Here is a 24609-nt window from a genome sequence, read left to right on the forward strand (position 1 = left end):
ACACTAACCGTATAAAAAAGTGTGCGTGTATAGTATATGTATGTTTATATATATTATTGTATAAAAGCATTTGAAAAAAATCACCTGTGGGTTCGTTGACTTCAACAATTTCAACGTTTGAATGTATAGTGTCTTCTTTAATGGAATCATTATCACTGAGAACTTCCTCAATAACGAGTCCTTCCTCTTTAGAAACTTTTTTATTTTCAGTCTCTATGGTTGTCTCGCCGTCTTCATTTTGTACGGATTTGAATGTTGTAATGTAAACTGGGTGTTCCGTTTCAGTGTGTTCTTTCTTTGGTTTCTCCACTGTGTTTGTTGGTTTCGTGTTGTGGTTATTGTAAAATTATGGGAAAAAATTTATTAGCATCTACATTGGAAAAGTATTTAAAAACCTCAATGCCTTCTTAACATAATCTCATTTTTCACCCATTTGTTTTCTGTATTTTTTTTACTATAAGCAAATGTGTAGGCAATAATAAAAGTTTCTAGGATGTACTATGCTTCAAAGTTAGGCGTATACTTAAATATTTTGTTTATATAATAATTTGTATGATTAGTGTGGTGATTTGTGTTCTTACCCTTCTGTTTGTGTGGCTTTTGTGTGTGTTTGGAAACATTTTCATCGTCAAGCTTACTAATGTCAATAATGTCAGCTATGTTTTCATCACTAACAACTCGTATGAGCGAATATGATTCTTTGCCTTCTTCCTCAACAGTTTGAATTTGATAATATTCATCTTCTTTTGGACCCTGCTTTTTAAATGTTCGGGTTTTTGTTGTCTTTTTCCTAGGTTTTTTGCTGTCGTCGATTTCTTCGGTGAAAGTTATTTCTTCAGGCAGCTCTTCGATGGGTATTGGAGTTGTTGACAGTTCGTCGACTGGGACTATTTCGAATTGCACACTGGTTAATGGCTCCTTATCATCCTCTTCTATAACGTGAACGGTTGTCACTTCATCAAGTTTTTCATCAAGATTCTTCTTAAATGATCGAGTTTTAATAGTCTTTTTCTTTGATTTTCCATCCGGTGATGTAACTTCAAGTTCAGATATTTGAGCAGGCAATTCAATCGTATTAGGGGTGTCAGTAAATGCATGTGTCGTAATGGGCAACTCCTTAACAGTCACGGAATAAGTTGGTTCTGTATCATCTTCTTCCACTATTTCAATTTCTGTTACTTCCTCTTTCTCATCGTTCTTTGGTTTCTTTATAATTCGTTTCTTCGTTGTTCTTTGTTTTTGTTTTCCATCACAATCAATCGTTTTTATGTCGACAATTTCATCTGGCAAGACCACAACTTCTGAAACCTTCTCTTCAGGAAGTTCTGGAAAAGGTGCTTCAAATTTCTCCACTGTAACTGTTGTTATTGGTTCCTTTTCATATTCCTCAACAGTTTGAACCTTAGTAACTTCCATATTCGGTCCACGAACCTTTTTAATTATTTTAGTTTTAATTACAGTCTTTGTCGGGGTTCCATCTTCTTTCTCAGAAATTATAACAGACTTTCGTTCAGGTAGTTCCACTATAGACTCATCCTCCTCAGGTTTCCTTACAATGACCCTTTTCTTTAATTTACCGAAAGCGCTTTTAATATCGGAATTATCCACAGTCACAGTCACAACCGGTTCTTTGTCATCCTCCTCCACAGTTTCGATCTTGGTAACTTCTTGTTTGTCACCCTTGACCTTCTTAATGACACGTGTGCGGATCTTCTTTTTCTTAGGAGTTCCATCTTCAGATACAGTTTCGACAACACGAACTTCTTCGGGCAGTTCTTTAACTTCTTCTGGTTTTTCTTCTTCAACTGGACCCTCTTCCACTGTGACTACTGTTTCAGTTGGCTTGTCATCCTCTTCCACAGTTTCGATCTTGGTAACCTCTTGTTTGTCACCCTTGACCTTTTTAATGACACGCGTGCGGATCTTCTTTTTCTTGGGCTTTCCATCTTCAGATACAGTTTCGACAACACGAACTTCTTCGGGCAGTTCTTTAACTTCTTCTGGTTGTTCTTCTTCAACTGGACCCTCTTCCACTGTGACTACTGTTTCAGTTGGCTTGTCATCCTCTTCCACAGTTTCGATCTTGGTAACCTCTTGTTTGTCACCCTTGACCTTTTTAATGACACGCGTGCGGATCTTCTTTTTCTTGGGAGTTCCATCTTCAGATACAGTTTCGACCACACGAACTTCTTCGGGAAGTTCTTTAACTTCTTCGGGAAGTTCTTTAACTTCTTCGGGAAGTTCTTTAACTTCTTCTGGTTGTTCTTCTTCAACTGGACCCTCTTCCACTGTGACGACTGTTTCAGTTGGCTTGTCATCCTCCTCCACAGTTTCGATCTTGGTAACCTCTTGTTTGTCACCCTTGACCTTCTTAATGACACGTGTGCGGATCTTCTTCTTCTTGGGAGTTCCATCTTCAGATACAGTTTCGACAACACGAACTTCTTCGGGCAGTTCCTTAACTTCTTCTGGTTGTTCTTCTTCAACTGGACCCTCTTCCACTGTGACTACTGTTTCAGTTGGCTTGTCATCCTCCTCCACAGTTTCGATCTTGGTAACCTCTTGTTTGTCACCCTTGACCTTTTTAATGACACGTGTGCGGATCTTCTTTTTCTTGGGAGTTCCATCTTCAGATACAGTTTCGACCACACGAACTTCTTCGGGAAGTTCTTTAACTTCTTCTGGTTGTTCTTCTTCAACTGGACCCTCTTCCACTGTGACGACTGTTTCAGTTGGCTTATCATCCTCCTCCACAGTTTCGATCTTGGTAACCTCTTGTTTGTCACCCTTGACCTTCTTAATGACACGTGTGCGGATCTTCTTTTTCTTGGGAGTTCCATCTTCAGATACAGTTTCGACAACACGAACTTCTTCGGGCAGTTCTTTAACTTCTTCTGGTTGTTCTTCTTCAACTGGACCCTCTTCCACTGTGACGACTGTTTCAGTTGGCTTGTCATCCTCCTCCACAGTTTCGATCTTGGTAACCTCTTGTTTGTCACCCTTGATCTTTTTAATGACTCGTGTTCGGATCTTCTTCTTCATGGGCTTTCCATCTTCAGATACAGTTTCGACCACACGAACTTCTTCGGGCAGTTCTTTAACTTCTTCTGGTTGTTCTTCTTCAACTGGACCCTCTTCCACTGTGACTACTGTTTCAGCTGGCTTGTCGTCCTCCTCCACAGTTTCGATCTTGGTAACCTCTTGTTTGTCACCCTTGACCTTCTTAATTACACGTGTGCGGATCTTCTTCTTCTTAGGAGTTCCATCTTCAGATACAGTTTCGACAACACGAACTTCTTCGGGAAGTTCCTTAACTTCTTCTGGGTGTTCTTCTTCAACTGGACCCTCTTCCACTGTGACTACTGTTTCAGTTGGCTTGTCATCCTCCTCCACAGTTTCGATCTTGGTAACCTCTTGTTTGTCACCCTTGACCTTCTTAATGACACGTGTGCGGATCTTCTTTTTCTTAGGAGTTCCATCTTCAGATACAGTTTCGACCACACGAACTTCTTCGGGCAGTTCCTTAACTTCTTCTGGTTGTTCTTCTTCAACTGGACCCTCTTCCACTGTGACTACTGTTTCAGCTGGCTTGTCGTCCTCCTCCACAGTTTCGATCTTGGTAACCTCTTGTTTGTCACCCTTGACCTTCTTAATGACACGTGTGCGGATCTTCTTCTTCTTGGGGGTTCCATCTTCAGATACAGTTTCGACAACACGAACTTCTTCGGGAAGTTCCTTAACTTCTTCTGGGTGTTCTTCTTCAACTGGACCCTCTTCCACTGTGACTACTGTTTCAGCTGGCTTGTCATCCTCCTCCACAGTTTCGATCTTGGTAACCTCTTGTTTGTCACCCTTGACCTTCTTAATTACACGTGTGCGGATCTTTTTCTTCATGGGCTTTCCATCTTCAGATATAGTTTCGACAACACGAACTTCTTCGGGAAGTTCCTTAACTGCTTCTAATTGTTCTTCTTCAACTGGACCCTCTTCCACTGTGACTACTGTTTCAGTTGGCTTATCATCCTCCTCCACAGTTTCGATCTTGGTAACTTCTTGTTTGTCACCCTTGACCTTTTTAATGACACGCGTGCGGATCTTCTTCTTCTTGGGCTTTCCATCTTCAGAAATAGTTTCGACAACACGAACTTCTTCGGGCAGTTCTTTAACTTCTTCTGGTTGTTCTTCTTCAACTGGACCCTCTTCCACTGTGACTACTGTTTCAGTTGGCTTGTCATCCTCCTCCACAGTTTCGATCTTGGTAACCTCTTGTTTGTCACCCTTGACCTTCTTAATGACACGTGTGCGGATCTTCTTCTTCTTGGGAATTCCATCTTCAGATACAATTTCGACAACACGAACTTCTTCGGGAAGTTCTTTAACTTCTTCTGGTTGTTTTTCTTCAACTGGACCCTCTTCCACTGTGACTATTGTTTCAGTTGGCTTGTCATCTTCCTCCACAGTTTCGATCTTGGTAACCTCTTGTTTGTCACCCTTGACCTTTTTAATTACACGTGTGCGGATCTTCTTTTTCTTAGGAGTTCCATCTTCAGATACAGTTTCGACAACACGAACTTCTTCGGGAAGTTCCTTAACTGCTTCTAATTGTTCTTCTTCAACTGGACCCTCTTCCACTGTGACTACTGTTTCAGTTGGCTTATCATCCTCCTCTACAGTTTCGATCTTGGTAACCTCTTGTTTGTCACCCTTGACCTTCTTAATTACACGTGTTCGGATCTTCTTTTTCTTGGGAGTTCCATCTTCAGATACAGTTTCGACAACACGAACTTCTTCGGGCAGTTCCTTTACTTCTTCTGGTTGTTCCTCTTCAACTGGACCCTCTTCCACTGTGACCACTGTTTCAGTTGGCTTGTCATCCTCCTCCACTGTTTCGATCTTGGTAACCTCTTGTTTGTCACCCTTGATCTTTTTAATGACTCGTGTGCGGAACTTCTTCTTCATGGGCTTTCCATCTTCAGATACAGTTTCGACAACACGAACTTCTTCGGGAAGTTCCTTAACTGCTTCTAATTGTTCTTCTTCAACTGGACCCTCTTCCACTGTGACTACTGTTTCAGTTGGCTTATCATCCTCCTCCACAGTTTCGATCTTGGTAACCTCTTGTTTGTCACCCTTGACCTTCTTAATTACACGTGTTCGGATCTTCTTTTTCTTGGGAGTTCCATCTTCAGATACAGTTTCGACAACACGAACTTCTTCGGGCAGTTCCTTAACTTCCTCTTGTTGTTCTTCTTCAACTGGACCCTCTTCCACTGTGACTACTGTTTCAGCTGGCTTGTCATCTTCCTCCACAGTTTCGATCTTGGTAACCTCTTGTTTGTCACCCTTGACCTTCTTAATTATACGTGTGCGGATCTTCTTCTTCTTGGGAGTTCCATCTTCAGATACAGTTTCGACAACACGAACTTCTTCGGGAAGTTCCTTAACTTCTTCTGGTTGTTCTTCTTCAAGTGGACCCTCTTCCACTGTGACTACTGTTTCAGCTGGTTTGTCATCCTCCTCCACAGTTTCGATCTTGGTAACCTCTTGTTTGTCATCCTTGACCTTCTTAATTACACGTGTGCGGATTTTCTTTTTCTTAGGAGTTCCATCTTCAGATACAGTTTCGACCACACGAATTTCTTCGGGCAGTTCTTTAACTTCTTCTGGTTGTTCTTCTTCAACTGGACCCTCTTCCATTGTGACTACTGTTTCAGCTGGCTTGTCCTCCTCTTCCACAGTTTCGATCTTGGTAACCTCTTGTTTGTCACCCTTGACCTTCTTAATGACACGTGTGCGGATCTTCTTTTTCTTGGGCTTTCCATCTTCAGATACAGTTTCGACAACACGAACTTCTTCGGGCAGTTCTTTAACTTCTTCTGGTTGTTCTTCTTCAACTGGACCCTCTTCCACTGTGACTACTGTTTCAGTTGGCTTGTCATCCTCCTCCACAGTTTCGATCTTGGTAACCTCTTGTTTGTCACCCTTGACCTTCTTAATGACACGTGTTCGGATCTTCTTCTTCTTGGGGGTTCCATCTTCAGATACAGTTTCGACAACACGAACTTCTTCGGGCAGTTCCTTAACTTCTTCTGGTTGTTCTTCTTCAACTGGACCCTCTTCCACTGTGACTACTGTTTCAGTAGGCTTATCATCCTCTTCCACAGTTTCGATCTTGGTAACCTCTTGTTTGTCACCCTTGACCTTCTTAATGACACGTGTGCGGATCTTCTTCTTTTTGGGAGTTCCATCGTCAGATACAGTTTCGACAACACGAACTTCTTCGGGAAGTTCTTTAACTTCTTCTGGTTGTTCTTCTTCAACTGGACCCTCTTCCACTGTGACTACTGTTTCAGTTGGCTTGTCATTCTCCTCCACAGTTTCGATCTTGGTAACCTCTTGTTTGTCACCCTTGACCTTTTTAATGACACGCGTGCGGATCTTCTTTTTCTTGGGAGTTCCATCTTCAGATACAGTTTCGACCACACGAACTTCTTCGGGAAGTTCTTTAACTTCTTCGGGAAGTTCTTTAACTTCTTCTGGTTGTTCTTCTTCAACTGGACCCTCTTCCACTGTGACGACTGTTTCAGTTGGCTTGTCATCCTCCTCCACAGTTTCGATCTTGGTAACCTCTTGTTTGTCACCCTTGACCTTCTTAATGACACGTGTGCGGATCTTCTTCTTCTTGGGAGTTCCATCTTCAGATACAGTTTCGACAACACGAACTTCTTCGGGCAGTTCTTTAACTTCTTCTGGTTGTTCTTCTTCAACTGGACCCTCTTCCACTGTGACTACTGTTTCTGTAGGCTTATCATCCTCTTCCACAGTTTCGATCTTGGTAACCTCTTGTTTGTCACCCTTGACCTTCTTAATGACACGTGTGCGGATCTTCTTCTTCTTGGGAGTTCCATCTTCAGATACAGTTTCGACAACACGAACTTCTTCGGGAAGTTCTTTAACTTCTTCTGGTTGTTCTTCTTCAACTGGACCCTCTTCCACTGTGACTACTGTTTCAGCTGGCTTGTCATCCTCCTCCACAGTTTCGATCTTGGTAACCTCTTGTTTGCCACCCTTGACCTTCTTAATGACACGTGTGCGGATCTTCTTTTTCTTAGGAGTTCCATCGTCAGATACAGTTTCGACAACACGAACTTCTTCGGGCAGTTCTTTAACTTCTTCTGGTTGTTCTTCTTCAACTGGACCCTCTTCCACTGTGACTACTGTTTCAGTTGGCTTGTCATCCTCCTCCACAGTTTCGATCTTGGTAACCTCTTGTTTGTCACTCTTGATCTTCTTTTTCTTAGGAGTTCCATCTTCAGATACAGTTTCGACAACACGAACTTCTTCGGGCAGTTCTTTAACTTCTTCTGGTTGTTCTTCTTCAACTGGACCCTCTTCCACTGTGACTACTGTTTCAGCTGGCTTGTCATCCTCCTCCACAGTTTCGATCTTGGTAACCTCTTGTTTGTCACCCTTGACCTTCTTAATGACACGTGTGCGAATCTTCTTCTTTTTCGGCTTTCCATCTTCAGATACAGTTTCGACCACACGAACTTCTTCGGGCAGTTCCTTAACTTCTTCTTCTTCTTCAACTGGACCCTCTTCCACTGTGACTACTGTTTCAGCTGGCTTGTCATCCTCCTCCACAGTTTCGATCTTGGTAACCTCTTGTTTGTCACCCTTGACCTTCTTAATGACACGTGTGCGAATCTTCTTCTTTTTGGGCTTTCCATCTTCAGATACAGTTTCGACCACACGAACTTCTTCGGGTAGTTCCTTAACTTCTTCTGGTTGTTCCTCTTCAACTGGACCCTCTTCCACTGTGACTACTGTTTCAGTTGGCTTGTCATCCTCTTCCACAGTTTCAATCTTGGTAACCTCTTGTTTGTCACCCTTGACCTTCTTAATGACACGTGTGCGGATCTTCTTTTTCTTGGGCTTTCCATCTTCAGATACAGTTTCGACAACACGAACTTCTTCAGGAAGCTCCTTAACTTCTTCTGGTTTTTCTTCTTCGACTGGACCCTCTTCTACTGTGACTACTGTTTCAGTTGGCTTGTCATCCTCTTCCACAGTTTCGATCTTGGTAACCTCTTGTTTGTCACCCTTGACCTTCTTAATGACACGCGTGCGGATCTTCTTCTTCTTGGGCTTTCCATCTTCAGATACAGTTTCGACAACACGAACTTCTTCGGGCAGTTCTTTAACTTCTTCTGGTTGTTCCTCTTCAACTGGACCCTCTTCCACTGTGACTACTGTTTCAGTTGGCTTGTCATCCTCTTCCACAGTTTCAATCTTGGTAACCTCTTGTTTGTCACCCTTGACCTTCTTAATGACACGCGTGCGGATCTTCTTCTTCTTGGGCTTTCCATCTTCAGATACAGTTTCGACCACACGAACTTCTTCGGGCAGTTCCTTAACTTCTTCTTCTTCAACTGGACCCTCTTCCACTGTGACTACTGTTTCAGCTGGCTTGTCATCCTCCTCCACAGTTTCGATCTTGGTAACCTCTTGTTTGTCACCCTTGACCTTCTTAATGACACGTGTGCGAATCTTCTTCTTTTTGGGCTTTCCATCTTCAGATACAGTTTCGACCACACAAACTTCTTCGGGTAGTTCCTTAACTTCTTCTGGTTGTTCCTCTTCAACTGGACCCTCTTCCACTGTGACTACTGTTTCAGTTGGCTTGTCATCCTCTTCCACAGTTTCAATCTTGGTAACCTCTTGTTTGTCACCCTTGACCTTCTTAATGACACGTGTGCGGATCTTCTTTTTCTTGGGCTTTCCATCTTCAGATACAGTTTCGACAACACGAACTTCTTCAGGAAGCTCCTTAACTTCTTCTGGTTTTTCTTCTTCGACTGGACCCTCTTCTACTGTGACTACTGTTTCAGTTGGCTTGTCATCCTCTTCCACAGTTTCGATCTTGGTAACCTCTTGTTTGTCACCCTTGACCTTCTTAATGACACGCGTGCGGATCTTCTTCTTCTTGGGCTTTCCATCTTCAGATACAGTTTCGACAACACGAACTTCTTCGGGAAGTTCCTTAACTTCTTCTGGGTGTTCCTCTTCAACTGGACCCTCTTCCACTGTGACTACTGTTTCAGTTGGCTTGTCATCCTCTTCCACAGTTTCAATCTTGGTAACCTCTTGTTTGTCACCCTTGACCTTCTTAATGACACGCGTGCGGATCTTCTTCTTCTTGGGCTTTCCATCTTCAGATACAGTTTCGACAACACGAACTTCTTCGGGCAGTTCTTTAACTTCTTCTGGTTGTTCCTCTTCAACTGGACCCTCTTCCACTGTGACTACTGTTTCAGTTGGCTTGTCATCCTCTTCCACAGTTTCGATCTTGGTAACCTCTTGTTTGTCACCCTTGACCTTTTTGATGACACGTGTGCGGATCTTCTTTTTCTTGGGCTTTCCATCTTCAGATACAGTTTCGACAACACGAACTTCTTCGGGCAGTTCTTTAACTTCTTCTGGTTGTTCTTCTTCAACTGGACCCTCTTCCACTGTGACTACTGTTTCAGTTGGCTTGTCATCCTCCTCCACAGTTTCGATTTTGGTAACCTCTTGTTTGTCACCCTTGACCTTCTTAATGACACGCTTGCGGATCTTCTTTTTCTTGGGCTTTCCATCTTCAGATACAGTTTCGACAACACGAACTTCTTCAGGAAGCTCCTTAACTTCTTCTGGTTTTTCTTCTTCGACTGGACCCTCTTCTACTGTGACTACTGTTTCAGTTGGCTTGTCATCCTCTTCCACAGTTTCGATCTTGGTAACCTCTTGTTTGTCACCCTTAACCTTTTTAATGACACGTGTGCGGATCTTCTTCTTCTTGGGCTTACCATCTTCAGATACAGTTTCGACAACACGAACTTCTTCGGGCAGTTCTTTAACTTCTTCTGGTTGTTCTTCTTCAACTGGACCCTCTTCCACTGTGACTACTGTTTCAGTTGGCTTGTCATCCTCTTCCACAGTTTCAATCTTGGTAACCTCTTGTTTGTCACCCTTGACCTTCTTAATGACACGCGTGCGGATCTTCTTCTTCTTGGGCTTTCCATCTTCAGATACAGTTTCGACAACACGAACTTCTTCGGGCAGTTCTTTAACTTCTTCTGGTTGCTCCTCTTCAACTGGACCCTCTTCCACTGTGACTACTGTTTCAGTTGGCTTGTCATCCTCTTCCACAGTTTCGATCTTGGTAACCTCTTGTTTGTCACCCTTGACCTTTTTAATGACACGCGTGCGGATCTTCTTCTTCTTGGGCTTTCCATCTTCAGATACAGTTTCGACAACACGAACTTCTTCGGGCAGTTCCTTAACTTCTTCTAATTGTTCTTCTTCAACTGGACCTTCTTCCACTGTGACTACTGTTTCAGTTGGCTTATCATCCTCCTCCACAGTTTCGATTTTGGTAACCTCTTGTTTGTCACCCTTGACCTTCTTAATGACACGCGTGCGGATCTTCTTTTTCTTGGGCAATCCATCTTCAGATACAGTTTCGACAACACGAACTTCTTCAGGAAGCTCCTTAACTTCTTCTGGTTTTTCTTCTTCGACTGGACCCTCTTCTACTGTGACTACTGTTTCAGTTGGCTTGTCATCCTCTTCCACAGTTTCGATCTTGGTAACCTCTTGTTTGTCACCCTTAACCTTTTTAATGACACGTGTGCGGATCTTCTTCTTCTTGGGCTTACCATCTTCAGATACAGTTTCGACAACACGAACTTCTTCGGGCAGTTCTTTAACTTCTTCTGGTTGTTCTTCTTCAACTGGACCTTCTTCCACTGTGACTACTGTTTCAGTTGGCTTATCATCCTCCTCCACAGTTTCGATCTTGGTAACCTCTTGTTTGTCACCCTTGACCTTTTTGATGACACGCGTGCGGATCTTCTTTTTCTTGGGCTTTCCATCTTCAGATACAGTTTCGACAACACGAACTTCTTCGGGCAGTTCTTTAACTTCTTCTGGTTGTTCCTCTTCAACTGGACCCTCTTCCACTGTGACTACTGTTTCAGTTGGCTTGTCATCCTCTTCCACAGTTTCAATCTTGGTAACCTCTTGTTTGCCACCCTTGACCTTCTTAATGACACGCGTGCGGATCTTCTTCTTCTTGGGCTTTCCATCTTCAGATACAGTTTCGACAACACGAACTTCTTCGGGCAGTTCTTTAACTTCTTCTGGTTGTTCCTCTTCAACTGGACCCTCTTCCACTGTGACTACTGTTTCAGTTGGCTTGTCATCCTCTTCCACAGTTTCGATCTTGGTAACCTCTTGTTTGTCACCCTTGACCTTTTTGATGACACGCGTGCGGATCTTCTTTTTCTTGGGCTTTCCATCTTGAGAAATAGTTTCGACAACACGAACTTCTTCAGGAAGCTCCTTAACTTCTTCTGGTTTTTCTTCTTCAACTGGACCCTCTTCCACTGTGACTACTGTTTCAGTTGGCTTGTCATCCTCTTCCACAGTTTCGATCTTGGTAACCTCTTGTTTGTCACCCTTGACCTTTTTAATGACACGCGTGCGGATCTTCTTCTTCTTGGGCTTTCCATCTTCAGAAATAGTTTCGACAACACGAACTTCTTCTGGAAGTTCTTTAACTTCTTCTGGTTGTTCTTCTTCAACTGGACCCTCTTCCACTGTGACTACTGTTTCAGCTGGCTTGTCATCCTCTTCCACAGTTTCGATCTTGGTAACCTCTTGTTTGTCACCCTTGACCTTCTTAATGACACGTGTGCGGATCTTCTTCTTCTTGGGAGTTCCATCTTCAGATACAGTTTCGACCACACGAACTTCTTCAGGAAGCTCCTTAACTTCTTCTGGTTTTTCTTCTTCAACTGGACCCTCTTCCACTGTGACTACTGTTTCAGTTGGCTTGTCATCCTCTTCCACAGTTTCGATCTTGGTAACCTCTTGTTTGTCACCCTTGACCTTTTTAATGACACGCGTGCGGATCTTCTTCTTCTTGGGCTTTCCATCTTCAGAAATAGTTTCGACAACACGAACTTCTTCTGGAAGTTCTTTAACTTCTTCTGGTTCTTCTTCTTCAACTGGACCCTCTTCCACTGTGACTACTGTTTCAGCTGGCTTGTCATCCTCTTCCACAGTTTCGATCTTGGTAACCTCTTGTTTGTCACCCTTGACCTTCTTAATGACACCTGTGCGGATCTTCTTCTTCTTGGGAGTTCCATCTTCAGATACAGTTTCGACCACACGAACTTCTTCGGGCAGTTCCTTAACTTCTTCTAGTTGTTCCTCTTCAACTGGACCCTCTTCCACTGTGACTACTGTTTCAGTTGGCTTGTCATCCTCTTCCACAGTTTCAATCTTGGTAACCTCTTGTTTGTCACCTTTGACCTTCTTAATGACACGCGTGCGGATCTTCTTCTTCTTGGGCTTTCCATCTTCAGATACAGTTTCGACAACACGAACTTCTTCGGGTAGTTCCTTAACTTTTTCTGGTTGTTCCTCTTCAACTGGACCCTCTTCCACTGTGACTACTGTTTCAGTTGGCTTGTCATCCTCCTCCACAGTTTCGATCTTGGTAACCTCATGTTTGCCACCCTTGACCTTCTTAATGACACGTGTGCGGATCTTCTTCTTCTTGGGCTTTCCATCTTCAGATACAGTTTCGACAACACGAACTTCTTCGGGCAGTTCTTTAACTTCTTCTAGTTGTTCTTCTTCAACTGGACCCTCTTCCACTGTGACTACTGTTTCAGCTGGCTTGTCATCCTCTTCCACAGTTTCGATCTTGGTAACCTCTTGTTTGTCACCCTTGACCTTCTTAATGACACGTGTGCGGATCTTCTTTTTCTTGGGCTTTCCATCTTCAGATACAGTTTCGACAACATGAACTTCTTCGGGCAGTTCCTTAACTTCTTCTGGTTGTTCCTCTTCAACTGGACCCTCTTCCACTGTGACTACTGTTTCAGTTGGCTTGTCATCCTCTTCCACAGTTTCGATCTTGGTAACCTCTTGTTTGTCACCCTTGACCTTCTTAATGACACGTGTGCGGATCTTCTTTTTCTTAGGAATTCCATCTTCAGATACAGTTTCGACAACACGAACTTCTTCGGGCAGTTCCTTAACTTCTTCTGGTTTTTCTTCTTCAACTGGACCCTCTTCCACTGTGACTACTGTTTCAGTTGGCTTGTCATCCTCTTCCACAGTTTCGATCTTGGTAACCTCTTGTTTGTCACCCTTGACCTTTTTAATGACACGCGTGCGGATCTTCTTCTTCTTGGGCTTTCCATCTTCAGAAATAGTTTCGACAACACGAACTTCTTCTGGAAGTTCTTTAACTTCTTCTGGTTCTTCTTCTTCAACTGGACCCTCTTCCACTGTGACTACTGTTTCAGCTGGCTTGTCATCCTCTTCCACAGTTTCGATCTTGGTAACCTCTTGTTTGTCACCCTTGACCTTCTTAATGACACGTGTGCGGATCTTCTTTTTCTTAGGAATTCCATCTTCAGATACAGTTTCGACAACACGAACTTCTTCGGGCAGTTCCTTAACTTCTTCTGGTTTTTCTTCTTCAACTGGACCCTCTTCCACTGTGACTACTGTTTCAGTTGGCTTGTCATCCTCTTCCACAGTTTCGATCTTGGTAACCTCTTGTTTGTCACCCTTGACCTTCTTAATGACACGTGTGCGGATCTTCTTTTTCTTAGGAATTCCATCTTCAGATACAGTTTCGACAACACGAACTTCTTCTGGAAGTTCTTTAACTTCTTCTGGGTGTTCTTCTTCAACTGGACCCTCTTCCACTGTGACTACTGTTTCAGTTGGCTTGTCATCCTCCTCCACAGTTTCGATCTTGGTAACCTCTTGTTTGTCACCCTTGACCTTCTTAATGACACGTGTGCGGATCTTCTTTTTCTTAGGAGTTCCATCTTCAGATACAGTTTCGACAACACGAACTTCTTCGGGCAGTTCTTTAACTTCTTCTGGTTGTTCTTCTTCAACTGGACCCTCTTCCACTGTGACTACTGTTTCAGTTGGCTTGTCATCCTCCTCCACAGTTTCGATCTTGGTAACCTCTTGTTTGTCACCCTTGACCTTCTTAATTACACGCGTGCGGATCTTCTTCTTCTTGGGCTTTCCATATTCAGATACAGTTTCGACAACACGAACTTCTTCAGGAAGCTCCTTAACTTCTTCTGGTTGTTCTTCTTCAACTGGACCCTCTTCCACTGTGACTACTGTTTCAGTTGGCTTGTCATCCTCTTCCACAGTTTCGATCTTGGTAACCTCTTGTTTGTCACCCTTGACCTTCTTAATGACACGTGTGCGGATCTTCTTCTTCTTGGGCTTTCCATCTTCAGATACAGTTTCGACAACACGAACTTCTTCGGGCAGTTCCTTAACTTCTTCTGGTTGTTCTTCTTCAACTGGACCCTCTTCCACTGTGACTACTGTTTCAGTTGGTTTGTCATCCTGCTCCACAGTTTCGATCTTCGTAACCTCTTGTTTGTCACCCTTGACCTTCTTAATGACACGTGTGCGGATTTTCTTTTTCTTGGGCTTTCCATCTTCAGATACAGTTTCGACAACACGAACTTCTTCGGGCAGTTCTTTAACTTCTTCTGGTTGTTCTTCTTCAACTGGACCCTCTTCCACTGTGACTACTGTTTCAGTTGGCTTGTCATCCTCTTCCACAGTTTCAATCTTGGTAACCTCTTGTTTGTCACCCTTGATCTTTTTGATGACACGCGTGCGGATCTTCTTGTTCTTGGGCTTTCCATCTTCAGAAATAGTTTCGACAACACGAACTTCTTCAGGAAGCTCCTTAACTTCTTCTGGTTTTTCTTCTTCAACTGGACCCTCTTCCACTGTGACTACTGTTTCAGTTGGCTTGTCATCCTCTTCCACAGTTTCGATCTTGGTAACCTCTTGTTTGTCACCCTTGACCTTTTTAATGACACGCGTGCGGATCTTCTTCTTCTTGGGCTTTCCATCTTCAGATACAGTTTCGACAACACGAACTTCTTCGGGCAGTTCCTTAACTTCTTCTAATTGTTCTTCTTCAACTGGACCCTCTTCCACTGTGACTACTGTTTCAGTTGGTTTGTCATCCTCTTCCACAGTTTCGATCTTGGTAACCTCTTGTTTGTCACCCTTGACCTTCTTAATGACACGTGTGCGGATCTTCTTTTTCTTGGGCTTTCCATCTTCAGAAATAGTTTCGACAACACGAACTTCTTCAGGAAGCTCCTTAACTTCTTCTGGTTTTTCTTCTTCAATTGGACCCTCTTCCACTGTGACTACTGTTTCAGTTGGCTTGTCATCCTCTTCCACTGTTTCGATCTTGGTAACCTCTTGTTTGTCACCCTTGACCTTTTTAATGACACGCGTGCGGATCTTCTTTTTCTTGGGCTTTCCATCTTCAGATACAGTTTCGACAACACGAACTTCTTCGGGCAGTTCTTTAACTTTTTCTGGTTGTTCTTCTTCAACTGAACCCTCTTCCACTGTGACCACTGTTTCAGTTGGCTTATCATCCTCTTCCACAGTTTCGATCTTGGTAACCTCTTGTTTGTCACCCTTGACCTTCTTAATGACACGTGTGCGGATCTTCTTCTTCTTGGGCTTTCCATCTTCAGATACAGTTTCGACCACACGAACTTCTTCAGGAAGCTCCTTAACTTCTTCTGGTTTTTCTTCTTCAACTGGACCCTCTTCCACTGTGACTACTGTTTCAGTTGGCTTGTCATCCTCTTCCACAGTTTCGATCTTGGTAACCTCTTGTTTGTCACCCTTGACCTTCTTAATGACACGTGTGCGGATCTTCTTCTTCTTGGGCTTTCCATCTTCAGATACAGTTTCGACCACACGAACTTCTTCAGGAAGCTCCTTAACTTCTTCTGGTTTTTCTTCTTCAACTGGACCCTCTTCCACTGTGACTACTGTTTCAGTTGGCTTGTCATCCTCTTCCACAGTTTCGATCTTGGTAACCTCTTGTTTGTCACCCTTGACCTTTTTAATGACACGCGTGCGGATCTTCTTCTTCTTGGGCTTTCCATCTTCAGAAATAGTTTCGACAACACGAACTTCTTCAGGAAGCTCCTTAACTTCTTCTGCTTGTTCTTCTTCAACTGGACCCTCTTCCACTGTGACTACTGTTTCAGTTGGCTTGTCATCCTCCTCCACAGTTTCGATCTTGGTAACCTCTTGTTTGTCACCCTTGACCTTCTTAATGACACGTGTGCGGATCTTCTTCTTCTTAGGAGTTCCATCTTCAGATACAGTTTCGACAACACGAACTTCTTCGGGAAGTTCCTTAACTTCTTCTGGTTGTTCTTCTTCAACTGGACCCTCTTCCACTGTGACTACTGTTTCAGTTGGCTTGTCATCCTCCTCCACAGTTTCGATCTTGGTAACCTCTTGTTTGTCACCCTTGACCTTCTTAATGACACGTGTGCGGATCTTCTTTTTCTTGGGAGTTCCATCTTCAGATACAGTTTCGACAACACGAACTTCTTCAGGCAGTTCTTTGACTTCTTCTGGTGTTTCTTCTTCAACTGGACCCTCTTCCACTGTGACTACTGTTTCAGTGGGCTTGTCATCCTCCTCCACAGTTTCGATCTTCGTAACCTCTTGTTTGTCACCCTTGACCTTCTTAATGACACGTGTGCGGATCTTCTTTTTCTTTGGTGTTCCATCTTCAGATACAGTTTCGACAACACGAACTTCTTCAGGCAATTCCTGTACTACTTCTGGTAGCTCTTGTGGTTCATCCTTGCGTTTTTTAACCCGGGTTCGCAGTTTGGTTTTATTTGTTTTATCATCTTCCAATTTTTCTTTTTCTTCTGGTGTTTCCGTTTTGTCCAAGTCATGCTTTTCTTTTGTTTGTGTGGGTGTAATATTTTGTGTGTGTTTTGTGTCTGTGGCTTGCTTTTGATCTGTGTAAAGAAGTGTCGGTTAGTATAAGTTTTTATTTGTTTGATAATTGTATTTGTTTGTTCTGTGTATTATGTGTTTATTTGAGGGGTTGGTTTGGAATGGGTGTAATACGCCTTTTTACCTTCTTAAGCCTATCTCCAATCTTACTTACCAGAATTTATAAAAAGAGTTATTTCATTTTATTAGGTAAAATTTATATACTAACTTTTTCTGTTGAAGCTGTCTATGTAAAAAAAAATTATTAATCTTATGTACCAATTTGTATAGGTGTATTAATTTTCAATGAAGACTCTTTTTAAATTTTATGTACAGATTTTAGGTTCATAGAATTTATTTCCAGATTACATTTAGAGCTATCTAAATTTTATATATATAACATCGAAAACAAAATTCTTTTTTATTTTCCCCCGTTTTGCTGCAATTCTCAGTTGTTTTTCAATCATTACTCTTTCATTATGGTACGTACTCTGTGTAGTGATGGACGGTATTTCGTGTTTTATGTCTTCGTTTAGGTTGGTGGGCATAAATTCCTTTTTAATATTTTCATTTGTCACTTCTTTAGAAATGGTTATTTGTTGCGCAGTTTCCTCCTTAGTTTCTGGCCTTACAAAACTATTTATTGCCGATAAAGCAGATAATTCTTGTACCACCGAAACATTTAAGTCCAACAGCACAGTAGATTCAACCGATTTTTCATTTACCGCAGGTCCTAATTCATCTTGGTTGCTAACGCTTTCGTATATGTTTATTGTTGATGTTTCTAGGGGCTGAGTAACATATTTTATTAAACCAGGACCACACTCCATATGGTCCATTTTTAGATCAGAAAGTTTCAAAGATGGCTCAAATGTGTACTGTTCAATTACATTTGTCGCTTCATTCTCAGACTGAAACTTGAGTTGAGCATTTTCTTTTTTCAAATTATAAGTTTCTTCTATTGAGCTTAGTCCAAAAATTTCTTCTGTTTGTAGAGGCATTTGTTCAGTATTTGCAACTTGTGCTTTTTCCACTTTTGAAGTTAATGGAGTCAAATCAGTTTCTTTTATAAGACTTTCCTGTATGGATATCAACTGGCTAACGCTTGTATCTTTATCGATAAGAACTTTGACAACATGCTCCTCTGTATCTTTTTGTGTCAGTTCGCTTACTATTTCATATGGACTTATTTGGGATATAGTTTTGTGGATATTGATTTCATCTGTTGTGCTTCTGGCATGTTCCAGCTTTGCATTCTCAATATCTTTTTCACTTTCCCTTTCCAAGAGAAGCTGAGTTTCTGTTATGTGAGTTTTAGTTAAAATGTCACTCGAAGTTCTTTGAGCTTGTAACAGTTTATGTTGCATAGGAGCTTCGATGATTCCAACATTTTCCAACGCTACGACTTCAGCAGTTGACGTCTCATGTGCTGTACCTTCAATAAATACTTTTGCATTTTGACCGTGTAGCCTCTCACTGAAATTCTGTTCACTTTGCATGACTATATCAGCTGCATTGACCTGTACTTTATTAGCATCAGTGCAATAAATAATGTTGTCTACATTGGCATGATCGCGCAATGCTGCATGTTCAATTTTCTCAGTTGTTTCAAATGATACGATATTAGAAATAGTAGGGCCTTGCCGAACATCATCCAGAATGGCCTTTGCTTTCCTTTCCAAAGGCTCTTTTATCTCAATATTTGATTCCTTTTGATAAATTTTCGGCTCTGATAGTTCTGGTGAAGTCTTAAACAGTTCCCCCATAGTCGTTGCTGCTTTTGCAGATAATATGTCGGCAGCTGGGAAGGACTCGGATAGCTCGATGCAATCTATTTGCGAAACTATGACTTCCTGTTGTTGTTCTGAAAAAGTGTGTTGAGCGACATCTTCACTTGCGAAAACAGGCACAAGTTTCTCAGTGCTTTCCGTTGTTACTACTTCAGAACTCAATGGCAAGCTTAGCTTAGACGGCATTGAGTTTTCAGTAGCGACTGCTGAGGAATTCATTTTAACATTTAGAGTTGTAGCGCCTTCCATTGCTTGCTGTAAGTCTGTAACATGTTCATGTGCCAGTTCATGAACTATTCCTGCGTGTAATGTACTGAACGCACCAAATCTAGCCATATCATCTGTTGATTCGAAAACGGTATGTTCGTCTACGTCCTTAGTATGACGAACGGGTACAATATCAGTTACTTTAGCATTAATCAATTCGATGTCTTCAGTTCCAAATGCTGTTTCTGATTCCAATAACCTTTGACTCTCTGCTACTGCTGACTGACTATAATTATCCAATAGTGCTGTTGCTGTCTTACCCACATTATGTGGCTTATTATCGAAATTATCCACTTCATCAATTACAAAACATTCTGTTCCAAAAGTACTATGCTCATGTGAAATCAATGATGATTTCGATTTAAATGTCTCTGGTTGCATAAACTCCACTGGCTTTGAAATATTATCGTATACCATTGCTTTTGTGGATATGGTTTCATTAGAAATTTCAAAGTTTGGTTCTGCAAATTGATTTGAAATGGGGTAGTTTTCCAACCTTTCTATTGACTGATTTTCTTGAACCTCTTCCGTTATTGGCACCTTTAACGATTCAGGCGTTGCTGATATAGCTTTCTGCATGTGAGTGGGTAATATATTTAAGCTTTCCTCAGATTCCAAAGGATTCTCTTGCTCACTTAACGCAACACCAATTGAAGCATCGAGAGACATTTTCGTTCTTTGCTCCACTGGCTGAGTTTCTTGATTAAGTGCATCTTCCTTATCAAATGTTTCAGTTTGTCCAACCTTAATCTCATGAAACGCATCGACAATAGTTGATTGACTCGTCTCTGTTTTGGGAGAGTAGCTGCTTAAGTCCGCAACATTATCCAACACCCTAACTTGTTCCACAACTGGAGTTTTTTGTGAAAGCTCCGATAAGCTTTCGTCAATACATTCCACCCTAGGAATAGTATAATCAGATAATTCTTCAGTGTTTTCACTTACAATAGTTGTTGATGTTTGTAAAGTTGATTGATTTTTAGTTATATCGACATTACTAACTGTGGATGTTTTATATATTGGCGTTGAATAGTCTTCTAGCGCATCTAACGGGAAAGTGCTTTCACACTCAGCTATTCTTATTTCCCCAATATCAACATGAGCTTTCTGTTGGGATTGCATTTTCTCATCAAAGTCTTGTAATGATTCCATGTGTTGAGGGCTAACTGCATTGGCAACTTGAAAAGCACTGGTTATTCCCAGAGCAGCATTCTCCATAACAGTTTGAGGTTCTTGATGTAGGGTAGATTCTTGTTCCAGATAAAGACAAGACCTAACCTCCAGCGGTTGTAACAATTCCGGTTGACCTTGTGAAGCTTGTGTTTGCAATGGACTCTTTTCCGATTTTTGCTGCTGCACTGTCTCCAGAAAAGCCTGTTCACTTATGTCAGCTCCGAATTGAGCGGATATGCTGATCTCTGCTGAAGCCACATTAGGTCGGCTTTCCACTAGATGTTCTTTTGTTGAGTCCAATAGCATTTGTTCTATGCCTTCAGTATGTTTGAAAGCCTCGGTTGTGGTAATTGCATTGGAATAAGGTAATTGTTGTCTTTTTTCATTTAGCTCTGTGCTTGTTTCAGTGAAATGTACTTGTAGTACTTCCAAAGGCTGCGCGTTTGTATCTATACGTACTCTACCAGCTCTGAGATCAGGTTCTTGTTGTGGCTCTAAGAAAGCACTAGTTTCCAGCAAATCTGTTTCACTTGATACCACAATAGGTTTAGTTTCAAATGCTGTATTGGCTGAGACTTGCAAATTACTATCGGTACAAATGTCTTCGGGTGCTTCTTCTGGATGTACTTCTAGAGTACTGGATACTTTTAGTTCCGCTGGAACTATCACCTTTGCAGCAAGTTGATCGGGCTTTCGGAGGGCTAAAGGCAGAACATCTTCCTTTTCAATTGCCGTTTCTTGCTTGATTTCAATGGCTTTCTGCTGCACGTAACTCTGCTCTACCTCTCCAAATGCTGGTTTTTCCAGTATAAGCTGCTGCTCTGCCTCAATGATGTCCAATGCTTGTACTTCGGCTGCCGATTCACCGTCTGTTATGTTGGCTTTTCCTTGAACACTGCTTGGCAATGCAGTTTCAATTCTGTCAACTGACTCATATATAGACTCTTCCGTTCTATCCGCTATCCCACGGGATTTAGTAAACGTGCTCTTCGCAGGCTTGGACAACTCTAAAGTGGGCTTTTTCAATTCCTCGGCAAATTCGCCTAAATGTTGTTCTTGAGTCTCGCCGACAGTAAGTGGTTGAGTTCTGCTTAATGTCGCTTCAAATGCAGGTACATCATCTGGAGAAATAATTTCTTTCGGACCATCTTCTGTAGAAACAGTTTCAAATGCAATGATGTGGGACTGCGTCTCGATAGTCATTTCTGCATCTTTGGCATCAATCGAAAATGTCGGCACGTCTTCTTCAATTGGACTTTGCAAATTAGCTGATGTATTTATAATACCTTCGGTAATTACCAAATTTTTCGTGGCTTGCAATTCAAAATGCCGAGTGGCAAACGTCTTTTCATTCGGAGCAGATTCAAATGTTTCCGTTTCCTCCACGGAAAGTGGGACTTCCTCGAGCCTCATCGTAACATCAGCGACACCTCTCGTAGGCGTAATTTGGGTCTCTATGTCAATTACGCTTTCCATAGCTTCAGATGAAGTCGTTGTAATAGACTTAAACTGAACTACATTAGCTACTGAACTCTCTGGGGAAATTTTCGCGTCTAGTATAAGATCTTTCAATGAATCATGCGCCTGGTATTCAACAACATCAACGCTGCTTTCACTTGGTAATATATTTGGACTTATTTGCTGACCACGGGGTCTTAGTGGTTGCAATTCTTCACCCATATGTTCATGGCTAATGGCTTCAGTTACCATCAAACCCTGTTGTTGTACAAAATGAGTTTGTGCCATTTCAGTACCAATCTCCATCCTCGTGTCTTTCAACTTCTCGACGGTTTGCAAAACTGATGGCTCCTCTTCGTTGAGCTCATGCGAAAGTAAAAGTTCTCCTTGGGTATGCTGTACTGGAATTTCGAATGGCTTCAGTTTCTCAGTTGTACTCTCTGCGCTGGGCACTTCAACGGATAACGAATGAGATTCACTTATCTTCATATCGGCTGTTACAGTCTTTGGTAGCTTAGTGGGTCTTAGTTTATCAGAAGGTTCTTTAGTCTCAGTCTCAAATACATGGGGAGCATGTCGTTCTTGGACCACTATATTTTCGGTTGTTCTTTCATTGGTTGGTATGAACTTTTCGGAATGACTGGTTATATCATCAAGCGTTAAATGCTCCTCTTCGATAGCAACTATTTTCTGCGGGGTTAAATCTTTGTGTACTCGGGCTGGCACTGGTTTCGGGGTGGAAAGTTCTACAGTTTCTGCAATAGCTGTGATTTCAACTATATCTTTTGGTAGGTTCTGCGTGGACAGTGTTTCGTATTGATTTGTTTCAATTTGTTGTAAAGTTTCTGTTTTTAGTTCTTCTGTGGATGTTTCAATTGCCAAAATGTCATCGACGATTTCTCGTTGATGTGTTGTTTCTGTATGTTTTTTATGCTTTTTAGATTTGGTTTTCTTATGCACAATTTTCTCAGCTTGTACTTGGAGTTCTTGTTCTTTTTGCTGAATGAATTGTTCTTCCACTTTTGTGGCAGTTGTTTCTGTGAATGTAATGTAATTAAACAATAACAATGTCGGTTCTTTGTGTTGCAGTTAATAACATACAGTAAATCATTCAAAACGATTTTGTTATTTCTTGCAGAGCAATGGTGTACCTGCGTGTAAGCTTCAAAATTTATACAGCCAATCAGATACTCTTCCTTAGGCTAATGACAAAGCTAACGACTTAATTTTAAACAAAGGTAAGTATTAAAATACATAGTTGAGATATACTATATTTATCGAAAATGTAGCTTTGTACACGACTAAAGACTAAACAGACAAACAAATGGTACTCTATCCAACTCATTTACTTACCTCATGATATTAAAAACAGTCTTCCGGCGAATGAATTAAATGGCCAAAAGTAAAAAAGCTTAAATGTGCACTATTACTATTAAATAAATATAGTAAGTAAGCATGTAATAGCACTGGGCAATAGTTAAAATTTTTGATTAAGATTCTGAAAAGTATTGAATTGGCAAGCTTATATGACAACAGCGATAGTATCTTCTTGGGGATATGTGTGTATATACAGCGGAAAGCATAAAGTGGTGGTAATTAGCAATTAATAGGCGATGTTAATACTTATATTGATGGTCTGTTGCATGTCGTCTTTTTAGAATATACACATGATTTTGAGGTTTAACAAAAATTTAATTGTTATATATTTAGAAGTCAATATTTATTATTGTTTTGCATTAATACGTAAAATTGGCGCATAAATTAATAATATTATTAAACAGCATATATGTGTTGGTAGTTCGTAGGGTACATCGTTTGGCGGATTTAAGTATACAGGTATTGTTTGGTTTTACAGTTCATCTGTGTTTATGTTCAAACCTTCTTTGACAACTATCGTGCGCTCCTCGACAAATGTTTCCTCTACGGTTGGTTGTGTTAGATTTTTGTTGGGATTGGCACGTGAAGCGGAGGTAAGTTTTACAAAGCAGTTTTGCATGTTCAAAATAAAAAGAAATAAAACAGCTATTGAGTAAGTGTGCAATATCTACATCGAATTACAATTACGCTCTATAAGCTATAGAATGCAAAAAAAAATTAACACTCTTACTCACCGATTTTCATATGTGTTACAGCCTCATGACTTTCAATAATCTGCGAAGTCTCTACTATTCTCTACATTCATTTAAATATCAGATTAAATAAAAATGAAGAACAAAATCAATACACCAAATTAAGAAGAAGATTTTAGATTGCAGCATTATGAAAGGTATAACTGCACATACTCGTATGTATAGTTGTAATTTGAAATGCGTTCGTTTGTACTAGTTTCCAATAATTGAAAAATAATTTATAACAATTTTAAATGCATTTCAGTTTTCACAATGCTCTGAAAATTACGACAGAGAGAAGAAAAAAAAAACAATCACGAAAACAGTGAACAAAGCTCAAACCTCTTTTCCACATATTTTCCAGTCGTGCGAGATGAAATCTTCCCTAACAAATTTACGTATAACCATCTCAATCGTTATCTCATACGTCTGTATCATGCGAATGAATGCTTTAAAGCCGACTGTCGCTGCTAATATAGTTTCATCCTCATTCGATGATTCACTCAATATCTGTGTGATCAGCTCCTCGTGACCCTCACGTTCTACAAGTTGTACCAGTGCGGATTGGGACTCGGGCTTTTGTAGTGATATGAAAATGTTCTGCTCGTACATGTACGTTATTTCATAATGATTGCAGCCGTGTCGCAAAAGTAAACCAATCGTTGCAAGATCTCTCAGAGCCGCTTCGCCGATTTTGCCAAAAGACTCGGCTTCGATGGATTCAAGCAACCATTGCACTTCCTCGTGATGACTTATCTCACGGATATCTTCAATTTGTATGCTTTTCTGAGATATCTTCGTTTTTATCAACTCAACGGTTTTTCTTATCTCAATACTCTTGCTTGATATAAACTCCTTTTTCTCAAGGAGCTCCTCCTCCTCCTCTTCTTCCTCAACTTCTTCAATTATTTTGCTCTTCAGGAGTTCGG

General features: G+C 41.3%; 1 protein-coding gene across 1 annotated transcript in view; it reads right to left on the bottom strand.

The window, feature by feature from the left end:
• LOC115622449 (titin) overlaps positions 1-24609 on the bottom strand; it is a 78845-nt gene that overhangs the window by 21531 nt on the left and 32705 nt on the right. Inside the window, exons 20-24 of the mRNA XM_030516391.1 lie at positions 17263-22609; positions 17114-17127; positions 14292-16847; positions 582-12161; positions 85-309 (exon numbers count right to left, since the gene is read on the bottom strand). Of these exons, the coding sequence (XP_030372251.1) occupies positions 85-309; positions 582-12161; positions 14292-16847; positions 17114-17127; positions 17263-22609 (19722 nt within the window). The remainder of the gene's footprint in view (positions 1-84; positions 310-581; positions 12162-14291; positions 16848-17113; positions 17128-17262; positions 22610-24609) is intronic.

The sequence above is a fragment of the Scaptodrosophila lebanonensis genome, unplaced genomic scaffold, assembly GCF_003285725.1.
Source record: "Scaptodrosophila lebanonensis strain 11010-0011.00,11010-0021.00 unplaced genomic scaffold, SlebRS2 tig00000043-arrow-pilon, whole genome shotgun sequence".
NCBI lineage: Eukaryota > Metazoa > Arthropoda > Insecta > Diptera > Drosophilidae > Scaptodrosophila > Scaptodrosophila lebanonensis.